General features: G+C 42.3%; 2 protein-coding genes and 1 non-coding gene across 3 annotated transcripts in view; 1 reads left to right on the plus strand and 2 right to left on the minus strand.

Moving 5' to 3' along the window:
* The window catches only part of LOC120611686 (antigen WC1.1-like), a 28396-nt gene extending 11033 nt beyond the window's left edge, over positions 1 to 17363 (plus strand). Inside the window, exons 3-16 of the mRNA XM_039874246.1 lie at positions 2429 to 2737; positions 2831 to 3148; positions 5865 to 5957; positions 6035 to 6349; positions 7451 to 7765; positions 12461 to 12502; positions 12595 to 12909; positions 13464 to 13496; positions 13631 to 13663; positions 14228 to 14386; positions 14776 to 14871; positions 15169 to 15252; positions 15763 to 15909; positions 17006 to 17363. Coding sequence (XP_039730180.1) covers positions 2429 to 2737; positions 2831 to 3148; positions 5865 to 5957; positions 6035 to 6349; positions 7451 to 7765; positions 12461 to 12502; positions 12595 to 12909; positions 13464 to 13496; positions 13631 to 13663; positions 14228 to 14386; positions 14776 to 14871; positions 15169 to 15252; positions 15763 to 15909; positions 17006 to 17151 — 2405 coding nt within the window. The 3' untranslated portion in view covers positions 17152 to 17363. The remainder of the gene's footprint in view (positions 1 to 2428; positions 2738 to 2830; positions 3149 to 5864; positions 5958 to 6034; positions 6350 to 7450; positions 7766 to 12460; positions 12503 to 12594; positions 12910 to 13463; positions 13497 to 13630; positions 13664 to 14227; positions 14387 to 14775; positions 14872 to 15168; positions 15253 to 15762; positions 15910 to 17005) is intronic.
* Positions 3751 to 3869, minus strand: LOC120611823 (5S ribosomal RNA). The gene has a single exon (XR_005655299.1). It is a non-coding gene; the product is annotated as a 5S ribosomal RNA (ribosomal RNA).
* Positions 17364 to 18108: 745 nt separating the features above from the next.
* Positions 18109 to 25618, minus strand: part of LOC120611735 (antigen WC1.1-like) — a 37549-nt gene continuing 30039 nt past the window's right edge. The window contains exons 12-17 of the mRNA XM_039874317.1: positions 22278 to 22319; positions 21871 to 22185; positions 21284 to 21316; positions 20738 to 20875; positions 20165 to 20260; positions 18109 to 18401 (exon numbers count right to left, since the gene is read on the minus strand). Of these exons, the coding sequence (XP_039730251.1) occupies positions 18328 to 18401; positions 20165 to 20260; positions 20738 to 20875; positions 21284 to 21316; positions 21871 to 22185; positions 22278 to 22319 (698 nt within the window). The 3' untranslated portion in view covers positions 18109 to 18327. The remainder of the gene's footprint in view (positions 18402 to 20164; positions 20261 to 20737; positions 20876 to 21283; positions 21317 to 21870; positions 22186 to 22277; positions 22320 to 25618) is intronic.

Genomic DNA, 25618 nt, shown 5'->3' on the forward strand with positions numbered 1-25618 from the left:
TATTATTTGTCTTGTTGATAATAGCCATTCTAACAGGTGCGAGGTGGTATCTCATTATGCTTTTGATTTGCATTTCCCTAGTGAAACTGAGCATCTTTTTTATATCTATTGGCTATCCATTTGTATGTCTTCTTGGGAGAAGTGTCTGTTCAAGTCTTCAGTCCGTTTTTTAATCGGGTTGTTTGTTTTTTTGTTGTTGTTGAGTTGTATGAGTTCTTTATACATTTTGTATATTAACTCCTTATTGGAGGTGTTGTTTGCAAATATCTTCTCCCATTTAGTTAGTTGCCTCCAATCCATGAGCACAAAATATCTTTCTATTTCATTGTGTCTTCTTCAATTTCTTTTAACTATGTCTTACAGTTTTCAGTGTATAAGTCCTTCATATTCTTTGTTAAGTTTATTCCTAGGTATTTTATTCTTTTTGTTGCAATTGAAAATGGAATTGGTTTTTACATTTGTTTCTGAAGTTTCACCTTTTGCATATAGGAACACAATGAATTTTTTTACATTGATTTGTACCCTGCAACTTTATTATATTTGTTTATTGTTTCTAATAGTTTTGGTGATGCCTTTAGGGGTTTCTATATAGAGAATCATATCATCTGAAAAAGTGACAATTTGACTTCTTCATTCGCAATTTGGATGCCTTTTGTTTCTTTCTCTTGCCTGATTGCTTTGACTAAGACTTCTACTACTATGCTGAATAACATTGGTGAGAGTGGGTATCCTTGTTTGTTCCTGATCTTAGAGGAAAAGCTTTTCATTTTTTACCATTGAGTGTGTTATTAGCTGAGGGTTTGTCACATGTGGGCTTTATTATGTTGAGGTACTTTCCTTCTATATCCATTTTATTGAGTGTTTTAATCATAAATAGGTGTTGTATCTTGTCAAGTGCTTTTTCTGTATCTATTGATATGATCATATGATTTTTATCCTTTATTTTATTAATGTGGTATATCACATTGATCGATTTGTGTATGTTGAATCATCCTTGTGCCCTTGGAATGAACACCACTTGATTGTGATAAATTATCTTTTTAATGCATTGTTGTATTCAGTTTGCTTGTATTTTGTTTAGGATTATTGCATTTGTATCCATCAGAGATATTGGTCTGTTTTGTTCTTTTTTTATGTGTTATTCTTGCCAGGTTTTGGTATCATGGTACTGTGGGCCTTATAAAATGAGTTAGGAAGTATTACTTCTTCTTCAAATTTTTGGAAAAGTTTGAGAAGAACAGATATTGAGTCAGCTTTGAATGTTTGGTAGAATTCACTAATGAAGCTATCTTGTCCTGGACTTTTACTTTTGGGGAGGTTTTTAATGATTGTTTCATTTTATTTATTTATTTATTTATTTATTCATTTATTTATTTATTTATTACTGTTGATCTGTCTATTTAGATTTTCTAGTTTTTTGTGATTCAGTTTGGGAACATTATATGTTTCTAAGAACTTGTATTTTTCTTCATGGTTACTGACTCTGGGAAAAGCAAAGTTTGGAGACTTCTAATTTTGTCATCTTGCTGATGTCAGATAGCAATACAGACATCAGCAAGATGGTAGGATAAAAACTGATTACTATCACCCCTTAGCATTTGCTAATATTCCTGTATCTCAGAAGAAAACCTCTAGTAGGAAGTGATCAGCAAACTCAGCTGTCTTGTAAAAGCTCCCTGAGAACTCATTCTCTCCTAACTTTATTGACAAACCCTAGGGTTTCAACAGAGATGGATCAGATTAGCCTGTCTCTTTGCTATGATTCTCTGAACTTTTTTAATATCCAGACTTATCTTTCCAATTTAGATATTCTAAGATATTCTTGGAATTTTTTTGCCATCAAACATTATCAGAATAATAAAATATGAAACCACAAAAGTGGATTTGTTATAATGTCTATATTTCTAATTTTGTGCCATCAATATATGTATAAGTTGACATGCATTCATGGATACAGCCTTCATGATTTTCCCTATTCCCAGTCATTTGAGGATTGGCTCCTGAGAGAGAAACTGATCAGAATTTGAGCCTCATCTCAGGATGGCTTTTCTAACCTTTTGTGACTGATGGGTCTCTACCTTTTCATAGACCGTGTTCCTCTAGGTTGGTTCTGTTCTTCATACCTCTTCATTAAAGTTTGAATGCTTATGTATTGTGCAGTTTTTTAGGGCCCTGTAGATCATAGTTCCCTAGATGAGGACTTCACTTCTCTAACCAACTCCAAAATATATGTCCCTGGTATTCAGCCATTACAAATGATCTGTCTTTAGAAACTCATTCATAGAGTTCCCATTTTGACATTAATCATAAAATCCTCTCCCTATTTCCCTGGGAAAAGGAAAACTTTAACACCATTGTTTATGACATGTCACTTCTAATTGCCAACTTGTGATCATGAACACTCACTGGGTTTGATTTTTTCTCTTAGGATTTATGCGTCTGGTTGGAGGGGATGGACCCTGCTCAGGGAGAGTAGAAGTGCATTCTGGAAGAGACTGGATTCCAGTGTCTGGTGGGAACTTTACATTCCTCACTGCCCAGGTCATCTGTGCGGAGCTGGGGTGTGGCAAGGCTGCGTCTGTCCTGGCAAACCTACCAATCAGAGAGTCAGATGGACAGGTCTGGGCTGAAGAGTTCCGGTGTGTGGGGCAGGAGACAAATCTCTGGTTCTGCCCTAGAGTGCCTTGTCCAGGGGGCACTTGCCAGCACAGTGGAGCTGTTCAAGTTTTTTGTTCAGGTGAGATGTAGAACAGGGCTTTAACCTCCATGCATGCTCTGTTGGAGTAAGAAAAACATGAGATTTGGCTGAAATCCTCTCTTCTCTTACCAGCATACACAGAAGTTCGACTCATGAAAAATAGCACGTCTCAGTGTGAGGGACAAGTAGAGATGAATATTTTTGGAGAATGGAGAATGCTCTGTGCCTCCCACTGGACTATGGCCAATGCCAATGTTGTTTGTCATCAGCTCGGCTGTGGAGTCGCCATCTCTACCCCAAAAGGAGCATACTTTGTGGAAGGAGGTGATCAGATCTGGAAAGCCCAATTTCACTGTTCAGGGGATGAGTCCTTCTTATGGAATTGCCCTATGACAGCCCTGGGCATTCCTGGCTGTACCCACAGAAACACGGCCTCTGTAATCTGCTCAGGTAAGAGAGAGGGAGGGGCTAACTGGTACTCAGTAAGTTCCTTTAGTGAAATGTCCCTAAGAGCAGACAATGTGGAAAAATTGCCTTCAAAAGTAAGATATTTTATGGCAAAACATGGTTCTTTTTATTGTTCATTCTTTTTTTTTTTTAGTTCAGGGTGAGAAGTATTAAGAACAATGATATTTTTTTAAATAAACAATATTATTTAAGTTTACTCATAGAGAATAATTTGTAAGCAATAAGTATATACCTTGGTCATGTACATCAAGTCAGATTAATAAGGAGAACATTAATAGCACTCAGGAAGTCACCTTTCCATCCTACTAATCACTCTGTCCTCCCTCCTCTCTAAAGACGAGGTCCTCAAAGAACTAAAAAGAACTAAGCTCAAAATTAGTAGAAGAAAGGAAATAACAAAGATCAGAGCAGAAATAAATAAAATGGAGACTAAAAAGACAATTGAAAGGACTGATGAAACTAAGAACTGATTTTTAAATTTTTTAAAATTTATTTTTATTTTTTTAGGCGAGGCAACCCTTGGTTGACCTCACAGATTGCAAGGACCTTGTCAGCTTACAATCCTTATTTTTTTATTTTTTACTCACCTATAGCACCTGGTCTTCTTAGGTGGTCTCCCATCCAAGTACTAACCAGGCCCAACCCTGCTTAACTTCCGAGATTAGACGGGATCAGGTTTGCTCAGGGTGGCATGGCCATAGATTGATTTTTTAAAAAGATAAATAAATAGAAAAAACTTTTAGCTAGACTAAGAAAAAAAAAGAAACAAAATCAGAAATAAAAGAGGGGACATTAAAGAAATACAAAGGAATGTAAGAGGCCACTATGAACAATTATATGCCAACAAATTGGATAACCTAGAAGAAATAACTTGTAGAAACATACAGCTTACCAAGACTGAAATATTAAGAAATAGAAAATCTGAACAGACCAATAACAATCAAGGAAATTGAATCAGTTCTCAAAAATCTTCCAGTGTAGAAAATCCAGGGGAGATGGTTTCTCTTACGAATTCTACCAGACACCTAAAGAATTTAACATCAATTCTTTTCAGCCTCTTCTAAAAAATTTATCTTATGAAGCCAGCATTACCCTGATACCAAAGCCAGATAACGACTGAAAGAAAACTATAGACGAGAATCCTTGGTGAATATAGATGAGAATCCTTGGTGAATATAGATGCAAAAATTCTCAACAAACAATTAGCAAACTGAATTCAACAACACATTCAAAAGATCATACACCATGACCAAGTGGAATTTATTCCTGGGATACATGGATAGTTCAATATGTGCGAATCAATAAATGTGAAGCACTACATTAATAGAATGAAAGTTAAAAATCATATGATCAACTCCATAGATGTAGAAAAAGCCTTTGACAAAATACGACATCTTCATTATAAAATCCTCAACAAATTGGATATAGAAGGAACATGCCTCAACATAAAAAGGGCCATATATCACAAATGCACAGCTAATATTATACTCAAGTGTGAACAATTGAAAACTTTTCCTCTAAGATCAGAAAAAGTACAAGGGTGCCCACTCTCACTATTAATATTTAATATAGTACTGGAAGTTCTATATAGAGCAATCAGGCAAGGTAAAGAAATAAAAGCAACCAAATTTGAAATAAAGTAAAATTGTCATTATTTGAAAATGATATGATTTTACATATAGAAAACCCTAAAGACTACCAAAAAACAGAAGTAACAAACAAATTCAATAAAGCTGCAAGATATAAAATCAGCATAGAAATCAGTTGTATTTCTATACTCTAACAATAAAACATTTGAAAAAGTAACAAAACTATCCCATTCACAATATTATGAAAAAAAAGATTAAAATACTTTAGAATAAATTTAACCAAGGAAGCAAAATATCTGTACAATGAAAACTAGGAGACTTTGATAAATGAAATTGAAGAAGATCCAAACCAATGGAAAATTATCACATTTTAATGGATCAGAAGAATGAATATTGTTAAAATGTTTATACCATCCAAATCCATCTACAGATGCAGTGCAATCTGTCTGAAAATTCCATTGGCATTTTTCACAGAAATAGAAAAACAATCCTAAAATTTGTATGAACCACAAAAACTCCAATTAGCCAAAACAATCTTGAGGGACAAAGTTGAAGGCATCACTCAGATGTAAAAAAGATGAAACATTGCTGTATGGTCAACATGGATGCTAAGTGAATGAAGTCAGATGGAAAAGGACAAGAACCATATGATTTCACTCATATGTGGGATATTAAACGATAATCAACAAATGGACAACCAAACCAAACCAACAAACATAGATATAGACAATAGAATGGTGGTTACCAGAGAGGAAGGGAGGTGGGGGAAAGACCAAAAAGGTAAAGGGGGTCATGTACTTGGCAACGAAAGGAGACTAAACCTCGGGTGATGAGCACACAATAGAGTACACAGATATCATAATATAAAGTTGTACACCTGAAATCTATATGATGTTATTAACCAATGTTATCCCAATAAATTTAATACAGAGAATATAGGCATTGTCAGAAGCAAAATCTCCACAAAGAAAGTGAACTATAAAATTATGATAACATTAATGCTATGTTACAGCTTTCATCTCTGACCCTATCACTAGGTTATTATTTAGTTTAACTCATTATCTCGTTCTTCGACTTTATTAATCCTCTGACCGCAGCTGTTTCTGTAGGAAACCAGACCCAGGTGCTGCCCCAGCGCAACGACTCTGCGTCTGAACCAGCAGGCTCTGCAGCCTCAGAGAGGAGCGCTGCCAACTGCTCAGGTGAGGGTCCCACAGGACCAGAAAAGCCTTCTCTTTCCCTGTGTAAAAGCCCCATCGCCACGACTCTCTCTCCTCAGACGGCAGACAGCTCCGCCTGGTGAACGGGGGCGGTCCCTGTGCCGGCAGAGTGGAGGTCCTTCACCAGGGCTCCTGGGGCACCGTCTGTGATGACAGCTGGGACCTGAACGACGCGCACGTGGTGTGCAGACAGCTGGGCTGTGGAGAAGCCCTCAATGCCACGGTCTCTGCACACTTCGGGCAGGGATCAGACCCCATCTGGCTGGACGACGTGAACTGCACGGGGAAGGAGTCGCACGTGTGGAAGTGCCCTTCCCGCGGCTGGGGGCAGCACGACTGCTGGCACAAGGAGGACGCAGGGGTCATCTGCTCAGGTCTGCGCTGCACATCGTGCATAGGCAGGGGGAGGGGATGCGGGCTCTGGAGGATGGGAGTCTGAGTCCTGCGGGGTGCTGCTGAAAGGGCCAGAGGACATGGAAGAAGCTTCCCTCCACAGTGCCTGTCTTTCTAGCAGATGGGAAGATTGGTGCTTTCATTTCCTCCTGCAGCAGCTGAAGCTCTGCTCCTTCCTTCTCAGCGATATTCCCTGACACAGCCATTTCCTACACTTTCCATCTGACAGCTGGGCTCACTCTTCAGTTCATCTAGTGGTTAAATCGTGAGACCCACTGTACTAGTTTCTGTTTGTTGCTGCAACAAATTGTCACATAATGAGTGGCATGCAACAATGTATATTTATTATTTTACAGTTCTGTAGATTAAAGATCCAACACAGATCTCACTGGCTAAAGTCCAGGTGTCAGTAGGGCTGCATCCATTCTGAATTCTGGGGAAAATTTCCTTTTTTGTCTTGTTAAGCTCTACAAACTGTGTGCATGCCTTGGGTTATAGCCCCTTCCATCATCACCAGACAGGTAATGTTGCATATCTCCAACCATTCTTCTATAGCCACATCTCCCTTTAATGAAAGCCAGGAAAAATATTCTACTTTTAAGGCGAATGGGTCTAAGAATGTGATCCGACTGGGCTCACCTGCTTACTCCATGGTATTCCAGGTTAATCTCATCATCCCAAGGTCCTTATCTTAATCACAGCTGTGAAGTCCCTTTGCATAAAAGGTAACATTTGCACAGGTTCTAGGAAGCAGGGTCCATGATTCTACCCACCACCCACAACCCGCACTCTGTTTCACATAGTCTGTCAGAAGTCGTGTCAGTAAGTAGGATTCAGCTTTCCCTCTGTGCAGTGCCCAGAGTGGTGTTCCTCTCAGTTCGTGTTTCGCTACATCATTGTGGTAGAACTAGACAGACACACATGAGCAAAATCAGGTAAGAGGGAGACAAATTTTCGGTCCCATTAAGCTGCTTTCTCAGCAGAGTCAGGGATGACTATTCATAATCTCTGGGAGAGAGAAAAAACCCAGAACGTTGAGTGGAATCTTCACTGTGCCTGTTTTTCCTGTCTTTCAATTTTAGAGTTCCTGGACCTCAGGATGGTGAATGAGGATCAGGAGTGTGCTGGGTGGCTGGAAGTTTTCTACAACGGGACCTGGGGCAGTGTCTGCCGCAGCCCCATGGAAGCCATGACTTTGTCCGTGATCTGCAGACACCTTGGCTGTGGGAATGATGGGACCCTTGACTCTTCTGTTAATTTTAGGGAAGGTTCTAGACCTCGGTGGGTGGATGGAATCCAGTGTCGGAAAACTGATACCTCTCTCTGGCAATGTCCTTCCGATCCTTGGAAATACAATTCATGTTCTCCAAAGGAGGAAGCCTATATCATGTGTGCAGGTGAATTACTGTCTGTGTCTATGTGTCTGTCCCACCCCTGTAAGATGTCGTTAGCGAGACCTTATACTTTCAAATCTAAGGGATGACTTTAAGGTGAGTCTACAAATGAAGTTGGATGAAGGTGATTTAATACACATGTTGCAGACTCGTTTCAAAGGAAACACACAGAAAATTGTGTTGACTGCAGTTTATGTGAAAAGTATCAGGGAGAATGGAATGAACATGTGGGGAACGTGAATGATACTCTAACAAACTTTCTGAGGAATTGCCAACCGATTAGGGGTGGTTAAAAGATATGTCCAGCACTTTAAAGTGACTACGAGGCCGAGCAGAGAATCAATCCTGACTGTGTCATCTCTTAAACTCATGGTATTTTACTCAGAAATGTGTCTATGCCACTTAGACTACTTCTCAAGTCAGCCTGTTGGTCGATAGCAATTGAGTGCCTGGTAGGTGCAAATTTATATTCTAGCTAAGAGAGCAGAGAACAGAAGAGGATATAGTCCCGGCCATCACAGAATTTACAGTCCAGTGCTAAAAACTCTCATTAGCAGAAATTTCAAGTATCATGAAGAATGAGAAAGTGCGTTGAACTGTATAATTGGGGCAAAAAAAAAATAAAAAATAAGCTGAGATAGAGACCTGAGTTATGGGTAAGAGTTCCTTAAAGGAAGAAAGTGGAAAGATCATTTTGGTCAGTATAAATACTGGGTTGGGAGGGGACATGGTCTATGTGAGCTCCTGAGAAAATTTTACCATGGCCAGAGCAGAAAGAGGGTGAGGGAGAGGGATGCAGAATGACCCTGGAATGGTGAGCAGAGCAGAGACCTCTGAGAGGAAGGGCCCTGGAAAACAATCCCGTTAAAGAGGAATTTGTTTTACTCCTTGGTTGCCACATCATGGACAACGGCTAGGAGGTGAGTATCCTCATGGGCCCACAACTTTCTGCTTGACTTTGTCTCAGTCAAGAAGCCCTCAGAGTCTCAGGCCTGTTGGCTGGTCCTTCATCCTCTGGGCCTTTCTCCTCTATTACTGTGCACTTCTCTGCTCCCGCTGACTCCATTCTCCCAAGTCTTTGGCAGAGCCTGCTGGAATTTGGAGTCTGTCATCTTCAAATTCTCTTATATCCTCCATGTTTCCTTCACTTTCATGTTCTGATCAATACCTGACTTTACCATGAAAACACTTGGTTTCCTATCAATAGGAGGCTGTGTGTTGGTTTCTCTTTCAACACACTTTTCCTTGGCCTGGGACTTTGATTAGGCACACCGTGCTCAGTTGTCATCTTCAACAATTCCTCTTCTGTGTGTCTTCTCGACATCCAGTTACTCTGAAATTCGTAGCATGAGGCAATATCGCCTACTACTTCTCTTTGTTGCTGTCATTGTCCGACCCTCTGGTCACCCCGCCTTGTCCGCTGAAGACTGCAGCACCAGGCTCACCAGGTTCTTCAACTCTGTCTTCCTCCTGCAACCATTAGTGGTTACTTCAACGTCCTTCAACAATCCTGGCCTCTCAGTTCATCGAGTTTCTCATTTCTGAGAACGTCCCCTTTCTTCCCACCTCTGCCTAAGCATTCACTGCTGACCATCGATAAATGTACACCTTGGAATTTTGATTTCTTCATTGCATTCTCCGAGTATTGCTCCTTATTCTTATGGCTCTTGACCTGTAATGCTCCTTTCGCAGTACCTTTCCATCCTCATGGATTTTCTTACTTTCCTTAAGTCCTCATATGGGCACGTTTTTTCCTCAGGTAGATTAGATAATACGCTCCAACATTATAATCATTTTCACTTATCTATAGTCAACTCTCTTGTTCTTCTTTGTCAGTCTTAACTGGTACACACGAGGAAGGTTAAAGTCAACTAACTAATTACTCCTCGCCTGCGCTGAACTCATGAAAAGGCAGGAAAGCAGTGCACGGTATGCTGCTCGTCTGTTTTTGAATTCGTGGACACAATCTCTATTGGGCACGCCACACTGCCCCTAAGTTCTACCTTACTTCTCCAAATGTGTGTGCTTGCCCTATCTTTAAAACTATATTGTACCTATTTTCCGCTCACCTCCCCCTGTCAAAACCTGATTCCCGTCATCCATTCTCAAATCTTAGTCTTGCCTCGGACCTTACTGAGAAATTAGCACAGTCAAACTCCTCGTCTTTCTTTCTCCAACTATCACGACTTGTACACAGCTCTCTACTTAGCCTCCTGGATCAGAGGCCACTGTCCTTCTCTTACACCAGCTCTTCTGCTCAGGCTACAAAGTCTAAACCCTTGTCAAACACTTCACCTTGTCAAAGGTGAAATTCAACTTGTCAAACACTTCACCTCTTTGATTATGTCCTCCTTATGTGCACCATTAGCTCTCTGTCTCCCTGTTGATCTTATCAATGTACATCCAGGCTGGAGCACCTCACATCTTGAAAAATACCTGAACAAACCAACATTCCGTAACCCCAATTCCCTCCATGGCTACTGCCCCATTCCTCTTCTCTCCTCTCCACAGTGTGATCGAAGGTCACCGTCTCCACAATTGTGTCTCCTACTGTCCTGCACTTATTTCAGTTACGTTTTAAACCCACTACTCCTCAGAAGTGGTAAGGAAATTAAATGTAAGACACTTTCCTGACTTCATTATATTATCCTTGCCCTTTCAGAAGCATTCAACACCATTGACTTCTCTGTCCTTTTTCAAAATTGTGGGGATTTGCCTATTGAGGATCACTTTATGGCATTAATTAGGCTTCTCATTCTCCTTCTTACCAGTTGCAGGGGTGCAACTCCTGTGCTCAGCCTCCAGAGTTTAGACACTCCCAGGGCTCAGTATCAGACACTCTACTCTTTCGTAGCTGTACTCCCCCGCACCAAGGCCCATGGCCCGAATGACATCCGTACATTGAAAGTTGCCAGATATATACCTCCACAGCTCATCTCTCCCCTTAACTCCAAACTCATATGTTCTACTGCCATCTGACATCTCCGCTTGAATACCAATGAGCCACCCAAATGTAGTCCAAAGCATAACGTTTGATTCCACCTTCTCAATCCATGCTCTAACTTTTCCTCTCTACTATATTCTGCATTTCAGTTAATGTCACCAGCATCACTCAGTTACTAAGGCTTAGTATGTGAGTCAGCTTTCACCCTTCCACTTCACTCGCCCTCCACTTCCAATATAATAGCAAGTTCTGTTGGCTCTATCTTCAGGTGTATCCTCAATCCTTCTATTCCTTTCATCCTCACTGCCTTCTTAGTCCAGGAAAGACCATCTTGCCTGGATTCTTCCAACAGTCTCTACTGGTCTCCTAGGTCCACTCTTTCTCTTCCATAATGTTTATTTCTCAGTCAGCCAGAGAAGAGTTTTACAAATGAGTTTGTATCTTGTGTCTTGCTCTTAAGCCTCCAGTGGCTTCCTAGTCAACTTCAGATAAAATGTAAACCATTAGCCTGTTGATATCTCATAGCAGAGGCTTACTCCCTTTCTTGCTTCTCTTTCCTCATCTCTCTGACTTTTCCCTGTCGAAGGCCAAAGAGGTGCTCGACTATGAGACCTCATATGGATGTTATTTTTCCTACAGTAAAACACCATGAACTGAGAGACAGTGAGGCCTCTGACCCACAAAGTGAGCGACCACTCCACGGAGAGGTCCTGCCCTCATTTTCTGTGATATTCTCTGCTTAGGGTAGAGGTTTGATAGGATGGTGTGGAAAGGCTACACAAATTCTGATATTTTGTGACAAGTACCATCTACACATCTGTTTTCTTGCATCGTTTTGTGTTTATGGGTTTCTTTCCGTTTCAATTCTTTTGTGTATCTTTTAGTCTTTTATTGATCTCTATGGCCTCTCAATATGTTTTTTGTCAGTAAATTTATCTGAGTCTCATGCAGACACTTCTGTCTTCCTAGTGAGGTATTTGTCTGTCTATCTTTCTCCGAATTCTACTTGTTCTAGTCTGTGTATTTCCTTTTTAAAGAGTTTCTTCGTCTGATCGTAATCTTTGCTTGCCCATATGTCATACTGAATAATACATGAGTAATTTAGAACCTGTTTTACAATTTTTCAATACAAATTATAAAGTGAAATATTGACTGTAGATTAATGCTGTGCTTATGGACTGATTATTTAATAGGACTATTTAATACCACACACCATTATCATTAATTTATTTTTCCTTTATTATCTTACTGATAGCAAGTATTTAGTGAATGACATTTTGCTGAATTTTATTCATCTTTTCATTCATTCAATAAACACTTATCAAGCCCCTATAACAGCACTTACAGAAGGTTGTCAAGGTATACGTGTTGAGCGAATGCATGCAACGTGCCAGGCGCAGTCTTAATAGCAGAAACACAGAGGTGAATAAGATATGCAAGGTCCTTCCTCCAGGGCAGCTTTCACCTTTCATTCAGGGGTGCGTATGTGTGGGTGTGTGTTTGTATTTGTGTGAAATATGGACAGTGATAAGAAGTAAACATTTTTTAAAAACAGAAGTAAAGAGACCATTTCAGCTGATGCTAAGGGCTAGGATTCAGTGAATGTCTCAGTAACTCAACCCATCCTGTTCATTGTGAAGCCCGTGTTTTCCCTGCCATTGGACTGAGCCAAGGACCTTAAATAATACTGTTTGGGGACAAGACTATGCCCAGCTGTCTTTGATCCAGGGCTTCCCCATTGTCTGCTTCTGCAGGAATGAGACCCAAGAGCTGTGCAACTGCTGCCCCCTGCACAGGTACATCAGCCCCTCCCACCTCCCCTGTTGGTTCCCAGGGGCTCCTTCCCTCCCATCAGGCGCAGTAACAGGAGGTGCTGCTGCCTTTTCAGACAAAGAGAAGCTCCGACTCAGAGGAGGAGACACTGAGTGCTCAGGGCGAGTGGAGGTTTGGCACAACGGCTCTTGGGGCACAGTATGTGACGACTCCTGGAGCCTGGCAGAGGCCAACGTGGTGTGTCAGCAGCTGGGCTGTGGCTCTGCTCTGGAAGCCCTGCAGGAGGCGGCGTTTGGCCCAGGAAGTGGACGCATCTGGCTGGACGAGGTGCAGTGCAGGGGCAGGGAGTCGTCCCTGTGGGCCTGTGCTGCGGAGCCCTGGGGGCAGAGCGACTGCAAGCATGAGGAGGACGCTGGAGTGAGGTGCTCCGGTGAGTGGAGGAGCTTGGATTCCGCGGGCTCTGGCTGAGCTGGGGCTGGGCTGGCGTAAGATGGGGAGTTTGTATTCAGAAAGCACTAGGTCCTGTAGTCTTGGATCTAGGAGAGGCAGAGCTGGGAGGACTCAACATTGGTATTGGGGTAACTGAGAGGTGACTTCAAGGCTCTGGTGGGAAAAGAAGGCTGCCTTGTGACTGACCGTCTCCTGTGTTCTAAACTCCTGTTTAGAATAGGAGCCTAGGTAAAAGAACAACATTGCCCAGCATACAGCAGGTACAGTGCCATGATCCATGGGCAGAGGAGAATATTCAGATTTATGGTAAGTGGGTGGACCAAGGCACTGGATTAGAATTGAGGGAGATGTGAGTTTATACCCAGAAGCACTTCCTGGATTACATTGCTTTCTGTACTCTAGTTTTGGGAGTAGCTTTTGCCTGATCTCCTGAGTGTGGGGTAATAACAATATGGCAGTGGCGGTGGATATAACCCTATAGCTTTTTCAGGCCAACTCAGTACAGTGATCCCATTCTTCTTTTCTTCTTTCCAGGTGAGAGGACAACAGTGGCCCCCAGCCATGGAAGTAAGTGGTTATTCCTCTCTGGATCATGAGATAGAAGAGACACCCATATTTTTATGGACTGGCACTGAGGGGTGACTTTAATGCTGGGTGGGAAAAGAAGGCTGCCTTGTGACTGACTTTCTCCTGTGTTCTAGGTATAAGAACAACATTGCCCAGCACTGCAGCAGGTACAGTGCCATGATCCATGGGCATAGGAGAATATTCAGATGCATGGGACTTGTTTTGTGAAATCTCTGACATAATCAATCAACTCAGGAAAGGAATGATTCTTAGGAGTAACTTGGTGATGGGAAAGTATCAGGGTTTTTCCCTGGAGAAACTTCCCTTCTGTGGTCCATCACGCTGAAGTTTCTCAAGGGGTCTCAGGCCTTTTGCTTTAGGGAAGCTAAGGTTTTTCCACCTGCCCACGAGTGTTGGTCTTCAGCAGCAGATGCCTATCCCAGGGTTGTTTGATGCTCTGGTCTGTTGAAGCCCACGAGTAGGGGTTGAAGCTGTGTGCCCCGGCCCTCAGAAGCTGTTGCAGCCTCGAAGCACCCTGATAATCCCAGCCCTTCCTTGGACCACACTGGAGTGGGGTTGAATCTCAGGACACTGCCTGGGGGAGTGCCAGCCAGGGTTGCAGGCAACCCCGTTATGTCTGAGGCTAGGACTTCACTCTGAAAATGCTGGCATAAGTGAGTTTTCCTCTACTCATGCCCTTCTCTAAATTCTCTTGCCTTTGTTCTCCTTAGGGACCAGACCCGACCCAAATCCTGTCCCTGGCATCCTCTCCCTGCCTGGGATCCTGTGCCTCTCCCTGGGGGCCCTTCTCTTCCTGGTCCTCATCATCTTGGTGACTCAGCAGTACAGACGGAGAGTGGAACACACAGATGGGCTGCAGGGGATGATGGGTAACATAGAAATTGTTTGGAGGCAGGAAATGAGGCCAAGTATGACAAGGGGAAAACTGGTCAGAGTCTCTGTTCTTACCCCATTAGTTTTCAAAATCCATCTTCTCCATGTTAACCTCTAAGGGCTGAATATAGAGCTTTTTAGGATTGGGATGTGAGCACTCACAAGACATGGCTTCTTATGTGAGACAAGAAAGAGTAGGGACTGAGTCATGAATAGTGTCAGATAGAAGCAGAACATACAGACATGGTGCATGGTATAAGACTATACAGGGTCCTGGCAGCCCCGAGGGATTTTCCACATGTGAGCAATGGGGACAATGAAGGATTAGCTTGTTGGTTCAGAGGTTCTCAGCTGGCAATCTCTGATCTTCTGGTGGTTTGCTCAGCTTTATCCAGTTTTGGAGATGCTCTTGATGAGCCTATGTACGAGGAGATTAATTATCTTGTAACGCCGAAGAGAGAGGATCTGCTGAGCAGCCCAGGTATGTGTCTCTGCCTTGGCATCCTGGGTCCTCTGGGTGTTGGCTACCCACTGGCGGTAAGCCAGGTCTTCTCAGCATCTGCAGACCCCATATCTACCCTAGATTCACAGAAGCAGCCCCCCACCCACCTACAGAGGGCAGGATGAACCTCTCCAGAGCCTCTGTGAGCTCTGAGCCTTCCCTTTACATTATAAGAACCATGCCAGCCCCAGCATTTCTTCTCAGCCTTATCATGGAGCCTATAGTTGTGGAAAGGATTTGCTCTGTTTGTTTTTGTGATGTTTTTCTCCACATTAGGGTCTCTATCAGATGACTCAGTGACTAAACTGCCATATTACACTGGGGATGGTGAGGGGAACCGTGACTATAACTCTGCTCCAGGTATTCGAGGCGGATCTGCCTTGGCTGGGCTGTGGGGGAAGGGGAATTTCCTTCGGAGATGAGAGCCAGGGGGACTAGTCTTCCTTTGATTGGCATTAGAGGGGTCTCTTGTCTTTTGCTGCTCTTCTCCTTCTCTGCAATTCCTCATGTTGGGGCTGGGCTCTCAGTGTCCAGAACCATCTTCATTCTGTCACAACAGGCACAAGTTGTTTTTAAAAATAACATCTGGAAAGTATAATATGACAAGATATTTTAGTAATGCTCCTTGGTGTAGGAGTTGCTTTGAAATACATAGTCTTAATCAAGAAATATTAAGATATTTGGATTATTTTCTGGTTTATTGGCACAACAAAATGAAATGTATGGCCTCAGCACAGACCAATTAAAACATGGACTGAATGGTGCCTCTGTTTAGCGGCCATCAGAATCTCTGGGTCAGAAAGGATTTTAGATATTACCTAAACCAACCTATTTACTGTGGTTTCACCTGACCCACGTGTCTGCCCTTAGAATCCTTAGCTTGGAGGACTGATGTCCCTAGTGAAGGTTACGATGATGCTGAAGAAATACCAGTACCCAAGGCTCCTCCTGCCTCTCAGAGGAGCAAAAGGGAAGTACCCCCAGAGGAGGAGAATAGGATGAGGGTCTCTCAGACAGGTGAGTGGGATTAGCCGATCTCCTGCCATCTTTCACTTCTGGCCTGAAAAGGGTGAATTTGAGTTCCTCAATGCCCATCCTTCCTGTAAATTCAAAATTTGGTTGGCCTCATATATTTGATTGCAGCATTCCTTTCTTTAATACTGTCAGATTCCTTGGAAGAGAGGAATCATTCCATATTCTTGGTATCTGTATCTCCATAACTTCATCCTTGATGTGTTTGCATTAACACTTGAAGATGAAACGAGCATATTCGCCAAATCCAAACATGGAGCAACTATTCCGATAACATTTTTGTGTAGTCTCATACATGAAAAGCAGTTAGCGATTTAAAAAAATATTGCAATATTGGAATTTGTGAGACATTTTGACAATTTAAGGTGCACTGTGATCAGATGTTGGTACTAATATGTACAAGGTCTATAATATATGGTGGCCTTAAAAATTAAAGCTATAGTGGTGAATTTTGGACTCAGAATTTGTAGGCAGCTAAGGGCTAATCTGCTCCAGACATTTCAATGGCCAAACAAAGACACTCGTTTTCCAGAGAAGAGTAGTTCTCCATCTGAGGGCTCAAGTGATTCCTTGGGAAGGGGGCAACTGAGCAAGATTCCTGTAATCATTTTTGTGGGCACCTGGGAACACAAATCAAGGCCACCAAGAGCAGAGTTAGATTGTAAGTGGGGAACCGAGATTTCTCCAGATGTGATCTCCTGTGAACTCAGGACCTGAAATTGTGAACTCAGACCTGACAATTGTGAAAGGAGAAATTTTCACATTCCACATTATGATTCTTAACATTCCTGGGCCAAATCTGTGCTGATCGTGTAAGTCAGGAAAAAATCTTCAGAGAACCCTTGTGTTGGCCACAGAGATCCTGTGATCCAGTGTTTCTCAGATAACTTGAGGTCCCAGAGACCCACATGGACTGGATCCTGATAAGATAGCTCTGATACATCCCTGCTGTAACTAATATTGCATATTCTGAGCCTCCCTGAGCATTAATAGATCCCCAGCAAGGCTTTGTCATTCCCATTCACTACACTGTCCTGCCCCTTTGTCACAATTCTAATCGAACTTCTCTTTACTGTTGCAGACTCCTCTCTGTACTTTCCTAGAGGGGCAGCTAATCCTAGGAAAGGAGAAGATAGCCCCTGGCTGCTCCAGGGGGAAAAGGAGAACCCCATGTATGATGACGTTGAACTAAGTGCTCCTGGAACATCTACAGTGGCTTTCCCATGATCCTGAATTAAAAATGAGATGAGGCCTCAGATATTCTAACTGCTTGTATTCCAACAGAGTAGTGCTGACCTATAATTATATTATATGGAAATTGCTCAAAATTAAATATTCTGAATAAAGTACTTTTTGCTTTATTGATGATTTAGTAGGTTTGATCTAACTACTTTTAGACAATTGGTTCTCCATCAGTTTCTCTCAAAGGAAATGCAAGGTGAGTGAACTGACCTGGTTTCTCATGTCCCCCACAAGCCATTCAAGGCATTATTTCATACAGGCTCATGAATGTTCCAAGTCATTCTTACTTAGACAAGGGACTCTAAACTTGGTCCACACTCATACCTTCCTTCCTAGCAAGGTGAACTCATAAAAAGAAAACCCAATCCTGAACATTCATGTATGCTCTTCCCTGAGATGTCACATCACCTGTTTTTAAACAATTCCTAGACACCAGACGTGGGTATAAGTTTCAAAGTAGAGGATGGGAGTTTGGCTAGTGAGAGAATGAATACAGCTTTTCTTATCCTGCTCAAATTTTCATAGAATAATTAAGAATGTAACTCTACATAACTGTCTCTTCCTTTTCCATCTCCAATTCCCTAGGCTAATTTTTCATTTATTACTCAAAATTAGAAAAGCTGCAACTATTTTCCTTCTACCTAACCAACCCACACTTTAAACCTCACTTCTAGGTTTTATAGAAGATGGGTGGAATATTTTATAATATTCAGTTATGTTTCTGAGTTTATCTTCCTAAGAGTAAGCACTTAGTTCAGAGCCAGATTTCATAGTTTTATGCTGTTCAAGAAAAGTATAAACTCTTTATCTAAAGGAAGGCAAGAGTATAGTCTGAGGAGAAGTGTAACACTGATTTTTCAACTGAGATTTCACTTGAGGAAAGAAGAATGTTTGAAGACTAAATTTTCTAAGGTTATTGGGGGTGAACATACCTAGATTCTTAAATGAACAGTATTCATCTATGAAGCTCAGAGTATTTATTACAAATAATTTCATCATAGGTGCATGTGAAAACTTTGCAGTAATGAAGACAGAATTATCATTTATTTGCTATGAAAAAGGCAACATTAGAAAGATTTTCACAAGGTGTCTGGCATACTTGCTCCAAAAATGGCACTACATGGTGCCAAGCTCAACATCATCATGCTCGGAGTCTTCTTGTCACAGGACCAGTGAGGATCCTTTCTCTCTCATGCTAGAGTTGATAGCTTTTCTAGGAGACTGAAGAGAGATGCCTGAAATGGTGAAAAGAATCTTGGTTTCAGTGGTGACAAAAAGGACAGAGTCCTCTGGTGAAGGAGACTAGTATAAAGTGGCTACAAAATACACAAGCGTAGGGGTCCAACACTTGTCTGAAAGGCTAGATAGAGCTACTTCATACTGACTCAGTTACTCTGTGTAAAGTCTTGTCTTGATCTATACTGTTGGAAAGGAGGTAGATGAATAATGTCAAGAGTGAAAAAGAGACAGGAATTCTCTCTTCCACACTAGTCTGGTTTGATTTCTTAAGAAATGTAGGAAGGAGATGACCTCTCCAAAGTACCTCAGATGACCTCTCCTCAACACCTCAATAACAGATAAAATCTGATATAAAAGTATTCATGAGAACAATTTGGGTTCTCTGTCAGATGCCAAAAGGGAGCAGCCTGTTCCTAAGGAATGAGAGTCTTCATCTGTCAGTTGAAACAATGAGAGAAAATTGCATTTTATTTTCCTTCTGTGCTGAGACTTTACGACTCTAATTAAGGCCACTGCACATTCAAAGGCACACAATTGATCTCAATATTCTTGGAAATTATTTAAATCTTCTAAATATTCGAATATATCAAGGTTAACAATATTTTTCTAACATGGGCTCTCATGTAATAAAACATCAACAAAAGCTATTTGGCTACGAGTTTTCAGGTACTATTTTCAAGTATATGGTACAGGGTTATAATGTAATATGCACATATCAGAGACTGAGGGAGGATGAATCTGGCCCAAGAGTACCGAGGCTGTCCATGTGCCTTATGAAGCTATGGAAGACACACTGACTGGGAGAGGCAAGACTGGACATCTATCATTCAGAGACAGGAGATCCCATCAGTCCTGATCACAGTATATCTGACTTTCAATCTCTCTAGTGATTGGTTGGCCTTATGATCCAACCCCTAGGAGCCCTTCTCAACAGGCCTCATCCCAAGAGCTGTGCATCATTACTATCTGGAGAAGATCTAGGGGAACATTCTCCTCTCTTAGGTCCTTTTTAAATAAGAGCTTCTGGTAAGTACAGGCATCAAGCACTCCATGTATTCAGAGTTTATTAAAATCAACTTTTGGGTCTCAATATACACATATCCCACTAAATGATCCCAATATCATACTATCTCAGGATCCAACCATCCTTCCAAATGTTCTTTTTAGCAAATTTTTGAGATTATCAGTTTCAGATGTTTAAAAAAATGGTCTATGAATCCATGCTAATCCATTAGATGCATGTTTGTAACTGAGTGGATGTAGCTGCGAATACAGAGAACTGAGTCTGATCTTTCCCTTTCTGAGGTCACAGAGTGGGCAGAGAGAGGGAAAATTGCTGTGAACTGGCAAGAAGAGATCCTTCCCATGCTAATTATAGGAGGAATTCTCCCCAGATGAGGTTCCTGTCACATCCCCACCATCCAAGGGAAGACCTATCTCTATTACCCAGGGCAGATTCAGGGTCTCCATTCTCCTCACTGTCCTCTGTGTAATACATCAGCTTAGCCACTGAGTCATCAGATGGGTTACCTTGCAGAGAAAAAACAATCATAGACAAACAGAAAAACTTTCCCACAGTAGGAGGCCTAATGTCATGGTTCAGAAGAAATCTTGAGGCTTCAGACTTGTAGAGAGAGGGTTTATAGCTCCTGCCTTAGGAGGAGGCTAACCATATGAGGTTGGGTTAGTGGTTGTGTCTGTGCTTGCTGAAGACAACCCATAGCCAGTTCATGAAGAGAGGAGAGGGCATGGAACACACCTGGGCTGTCCAACAGATCTTCCTTCTCTGGTGTTATGAGGTAATCAATCTCCTGGTACAAGACCTCATTGACAGCATCTTCAAAAGCAGATAAGGCTGAGGAAAGTGGCATGAGTTTAGAGACTGCCCTAGAGATATTCCTTATACAATAGACAAAGTCTTCAGTGCTTTCCAATGCTCACCCTTAGAAAGACCCCTGTGGGCTTCTAGGGTCACTTTATCAGCCTTATGCCTTTCTAGGACAGACCTAGGTTTCCTGACCATGATCTTGATCCTACACTGAATTCTATTGATATTGTCCACACAGGAAGTCATACTTTTTAAAAAGAAAGTCATAAATTTTTTTTTAATGAAGTCATATATTTTTTTAAGAAAGTCATAATTTTTGAATGATTTTACATTCAACCCAGGACCAAGGACTGAATTCTTTCAAATCTTAAAGTCTATTGTAGAGAAGGTAGAGTTTGCCAAAAAATAGTAATGGAGACTGATACTTGTGCACTTTTCTTGATCACAACTGGCTCAATACTCTTCCCACTACTTTATAGGTCATTTATCATCTCTAAGGCCCACCTTGGTGCTCTGCTCTCCATCTGTGTAGCTGAATCCCCAGGATGATAAAAACCAGCAAGAGAAGGCCACCAAGTATGATATAGAGGCTCTCAGATAGGGAGAAGTTACCAAGGACAGGAGATGACCTGGAATTGGTGCCTGAGGAGAGAAGAAGACCATGATATTTTAGAGAGGATCATAAGCTCAGGAGAACTCCCCTTATGAGTTCTCCTGAGTCCATTTCCTGAGTCCTCAAGACCATAAAATCACCATTCAGATACGATGGGTCTGCCTGAACTCCAAGATGTGATCAACCCAGGTCCTTCTCTGAGCTTTGTCAACCAGAATTGAATCTGGTGCTAAGGAATTTTTATAAAATCGAAGCTGATAAACAGTTTTGAAGCATTACAGCAGACGCAATTTCATAAGATTACAAATCTCTGACTATTAGGGCTTTCCGTACTGATAGGGTTAATTTTGCCAGAAATATGTAGATTCCACAGTGCCAGTCCATAGAAATATGGGTGTCTCTTCTATCTCATGATCCAGAGAGGAATAACCACTTACTTCCATGGCTGGGGGCCACTGTTGTCCTCTCACCTGGAAAGAAGAAAAGAAGAATGGGATCACTGTACTGAGTTGGCCTGAAAAAGCTATAGGGTTATATCCACCGCCACTGCCATATTGTTATTACCCCACACTCAGGAGATCAGGCAAAAGCTACTCCCAAAACTAGAGTACAGAAAGCAATGTAATCCAGGAAGTGCTTCTGGGTATAAACTCACATCTCCCTCAATTCTAATCCAGTGCCTTGGTCTACCCACTTACCATAAATCTGAATATTCTCCTCTGCCCATGGATCATGGCACTGTACCTGCTGTATGCTGGGCAATGTTGTTCTTTTACCTAGGCTCCTATTCTAAACAGGAGTTTAGAACACAGGAGACGGTCAGTCACAAGGCAGCCTTCTTTTCCCACCAGAGCCTTGAAGTCACCTCTCAGTTACCCCAATACCAATGTTGAGTCCTCCCAGCTCTGCCTCTCCTAGATCCAAGACTACAGGACCTAGTGCTTTCTGAATACAAACTCCCCATCTTACGCCAGCCCAGCCCCAGCTCAGCCAGAGCCCGCGGAATCCAAGCTCCTCCACTCACCGGAGCACCTCACTCCAGCGTCCTCCTCATGCTTGCAGTCGCTCTGCCCCCAGGGCTCCGCAGCACAGGCCCACAGGGACGACTCCCTGCCCCTGCACTGCACCTCGTCCAGCCAGATGCGTCCACTTCCTGGGCCAAACGCCGCCTCCTGCAGGGCTTCCAGAGCAGAGCCACAGCCCAGCTGCTGACACACCACGTTGGCCTCTGCCAGGCTCCAGGAGTCGTCACATACTGTGCCCCAAGAGCCGTTGTGCCAAACCTCCACTCGCCCTGAGCACTCAGTGTCTCCTCCTCTGAGTCGGAGCTTCTCTTTGTCTGAAAAGGCAGCAGCACCTCCTGTTACTGCGCCTGATGGGAGGGAAGGAGCCCCTGGGAACCAACAGGGGAGGTGGGAGGGGCTGATGTACCTGTGCAGGGGGCAGCAGTTGCACAGCTCTTGGGTCTCATTCCTGCAGAAGCAGACAATGGGGAAGCCCTGGATCAAAGACAGCTGGGCATAGTCTTGTCCCCAAACAGTATTATTTAAGGTCCTTGGCTCAGTCCAATGACAAGGGAAAACACGGGCATCACAATGAACAGAATGGATTGAGTTACTGAGACATTCACTGAATCCTAGCCCTTAGCATCAACTGAAATGGTCTCTTTACTTCTGTTTTTAAAAAATGTTTACTTCTTATCATTGTCCATATTTCACACAAATACAAACACACACCCACACATACGCACCCCTGAATGAAAGGTGAAAGCTGCCCTGGAGGAAGGACCTTGCATATCTTATTCACCTCTGTGTTTCTGCTATTAAGACTGCGCCTGGCACGTTGCATGCATTCGCTCAACACGTATACCTTGACAACCTTCTGTAAGTGCTGTTATAGGGGCTTGATAAGTGTTTATTGAATGAATGAAAAGATGAATAAAATTCAGCAAAATGTCATTCACTAAATACTTGCTATCAGTAAGATAATAAAGGAAAAATAAATTAATGATAATGGTGTGTGGTATTAAATAGTCCTATTAAATAATCAGTCCATAAGCACAGCATTAATCTACAGTCAATATTTCACTTTATAATTTGTATTGAAAAATTGTAAAACAGGTTCTAAATTACTCATGTATTATTCAGTATGACATATGGGCAAGCAAAGATTACGATCAGACGAAGAAACTCTTTAAAAAGGAAATACACAGACTAGAACAAGTAGAATTCGGAGAAAGATAGACGGACAAATACCTCACTAGGAAGACAGAAGTGTCTGCATGAGACTCAGATAAATTTACTGACAAAAAACATATTGAGAGGCCATAGAGATCAATAAAAGACTAAAAGATACACAAAAGAATTGAAACGGAAAGAAACCCATAAACACAAAACGATGCAAGAAAACAGATGTGTAGATGGTACTTGTCACAAAATATCAGAATTTGTGTAGCCTTTCCACACCATCCTATCAAACCTCTACCCTAAGCAGAGAATATCACAGAAAATGAGGGCAGGACCTCTCCGTGGAGTGGTCGCTCACTTTGTGGGTCAGAGGCCTCACTGTCTCTCAGTTCATGGTGTTTTACTGTAGGAAAAATAACATCCATATGAGGTCTCATAGTCGAGCACCTCTTTGGCCTTCGACAGGGAAAAGTCCGAGAGATGAGGAAAGAGAAGCAAGAAAGGGAGTAAGCCTCTGCTACGAGATATCAACAGGCGAATGGTTTACATTTTATCTGAAGTTGACTAGGAAGCCACTGGAGGCTTAAGAGCAAGACACAAGACACAAACTCGTTTGTAAAACTCTTCTCTGGCTGACTGAGAAATAAACATTATGGAAGGGAAAGAGTGGACCTAGGAGACCAGTAGAGACTGTTGGAAGAATCCAGGCAAGATGGTCTTTCCTGGACTAAGCAGGCAGTGAGGATGAAGGGAATAGAAGGATTAAGGATACACCTGAAGATAGAGCCAACAGAACTTGCTATTATATTGGAAGTGGAGGGCGAGTGAAGTGGAAGGGTGAAAGCTGACTCACATACTAAGCCTTAGTAACTGAGTGATGTTGGTGACATTAACTGAAATGCAGAATATAGTAGAGAGGAAAAGTTAGAGCGTGGATTGAGAAGGTGGAATCAAACGTTATGCTTTGAACTACATTTGGGTGGCTCATTGGTATTCAAGCGGAGATGTCACGTGGCAGTAGAACATATGAGTTTGGAGTTAAGGGGAGAGATGAGCTGTGGAGGTATATATCTGGCAACTTTCAATGTACGGATGTCATTCGGGCCATGGGCCTTGGTGCGGGGAAGTACAGCTACGAAAGAGTAGAGTGTCTGATACTGAGCCCTGGGAGTGTCTAAACTCTGGAGGCTGAGCACAGGAGTTGCACCCCTGCAACTGGTAAGAAGGAGAATGAGAAGCCTAATTAATGCCATAAAGTGATCCTCAATAGGCAAATCCCCACAATTTTGAAAAAGGACAGAGAAGTCAATGGTGTTGAATGCTTCTGAAAGGGCAAGGATAATATAATGAAGTCAGGAAAGTGTCTTACATTTAATTTCCTTACCACTTCTGAGGAGTAGTGGGTTTAAGACGTAACTGAAATAAGTGCAGGACAGTAGGAGACACAGTGTGGAGACGGTGACCTTCGATCACACTGTGGAGAGGAGAGAAGAGGAATGGGGCAGTAGCCATAAAGGGAATTGGGGTTACGGAATGTTGGTTTGTTCAGGTATTTTTCAAGATGTGAGGTGCTTCAGCCTGGATGTACATTGATAAGATCAACAGGGAGACAGAGAGCTAATGGTGCAGATAAAGAGGATATAATTGAAGAGGTGAAGTGTTGGACAAGTTGAATTTCACCTTTGACAAGGTGAAGTGTTTGACAAGGGTTTAGAATTTGTAGACTGAGCAGAAGAGCTGGCGTAAGAGAAGGACAGTGGCCTCTGATCCAGGAGGCTAAGTAGAGAGCTGTGTACAAGTTGTGATAGTTGGAGAAAGAAAGACGAGGAGTTTGACTGTGCTAATTTCTCAGTAAGGTCCGAGGCAAGACTAAGATTTGAGAATGGATGACGGGAATCAGGTTTTGACAGGGGGAGGTGAGCGGAAAATAGGTACAATATAGTTTTAAAGATAGGGCAAGCACACACATTTGGAGAAGTAAGGTAGAACTTAGGGGCAGTGTGGCGTGCCCAATAGAGATTGTGTCCACGAATTCAAAAACAGACGAGCAGCATACCGTGCACTGCTTTCCTGCCTTTTCATGAGTTCAGCGCAGGCGAGGAGTAATTAGTTAGTTGACTTTAACCTTCCTCGTGTGTACCAGTTAAGACTGACAAAGAAGAACAAGAGAGTTGACTATAGATAAGTGAAAATGATTATAATGTTGGAGCGTATTATCTAATCTACCTGAGGAAAAAACGTGCCCATATGAGGACTTAAGGAAAGTAAGAAAATCCATGAGGATGGAAAGGTACTGCGAAAGGAGCATTACAGGTCAAGAGCCATAAGAATAAGGAGCAATACTCGGAGAATGCAATGAAGAAATCAAAATTCCAAGGTGTACATTTATCGATGGTCAGCAGTGAATGCTTAGGCAGAGGTGGGAAGAAAGGGGACGTTCTCAGAAATGAGAAACTCGATGAACTGAGAGGCCAGGATTGTTGAAGGACGTTGAAGTAACCACTAATGGTTGCAGGAGGAAGACAGAGATGAAGAACCTGGTGAGCCTGGTGCTGCAGTCTTCAGCGGACAAGGCGGGGTGACCAG

This window comes from Pteropus medius, unplaced genomic scaffold (genome assembly GCF_902729225.1).
Source record: "Pteropus medius unplaced genomic scaffold, Ma_sr-lr_union100, whole genome shotgun sequence".
NCBI classification, from domain to species: domain Eukaryota; kingdom Metazoa; phylum Chordata; class Mammalia; order Chiroptera; family Pteropodidae; genus Pteropus; species Pteropus medius.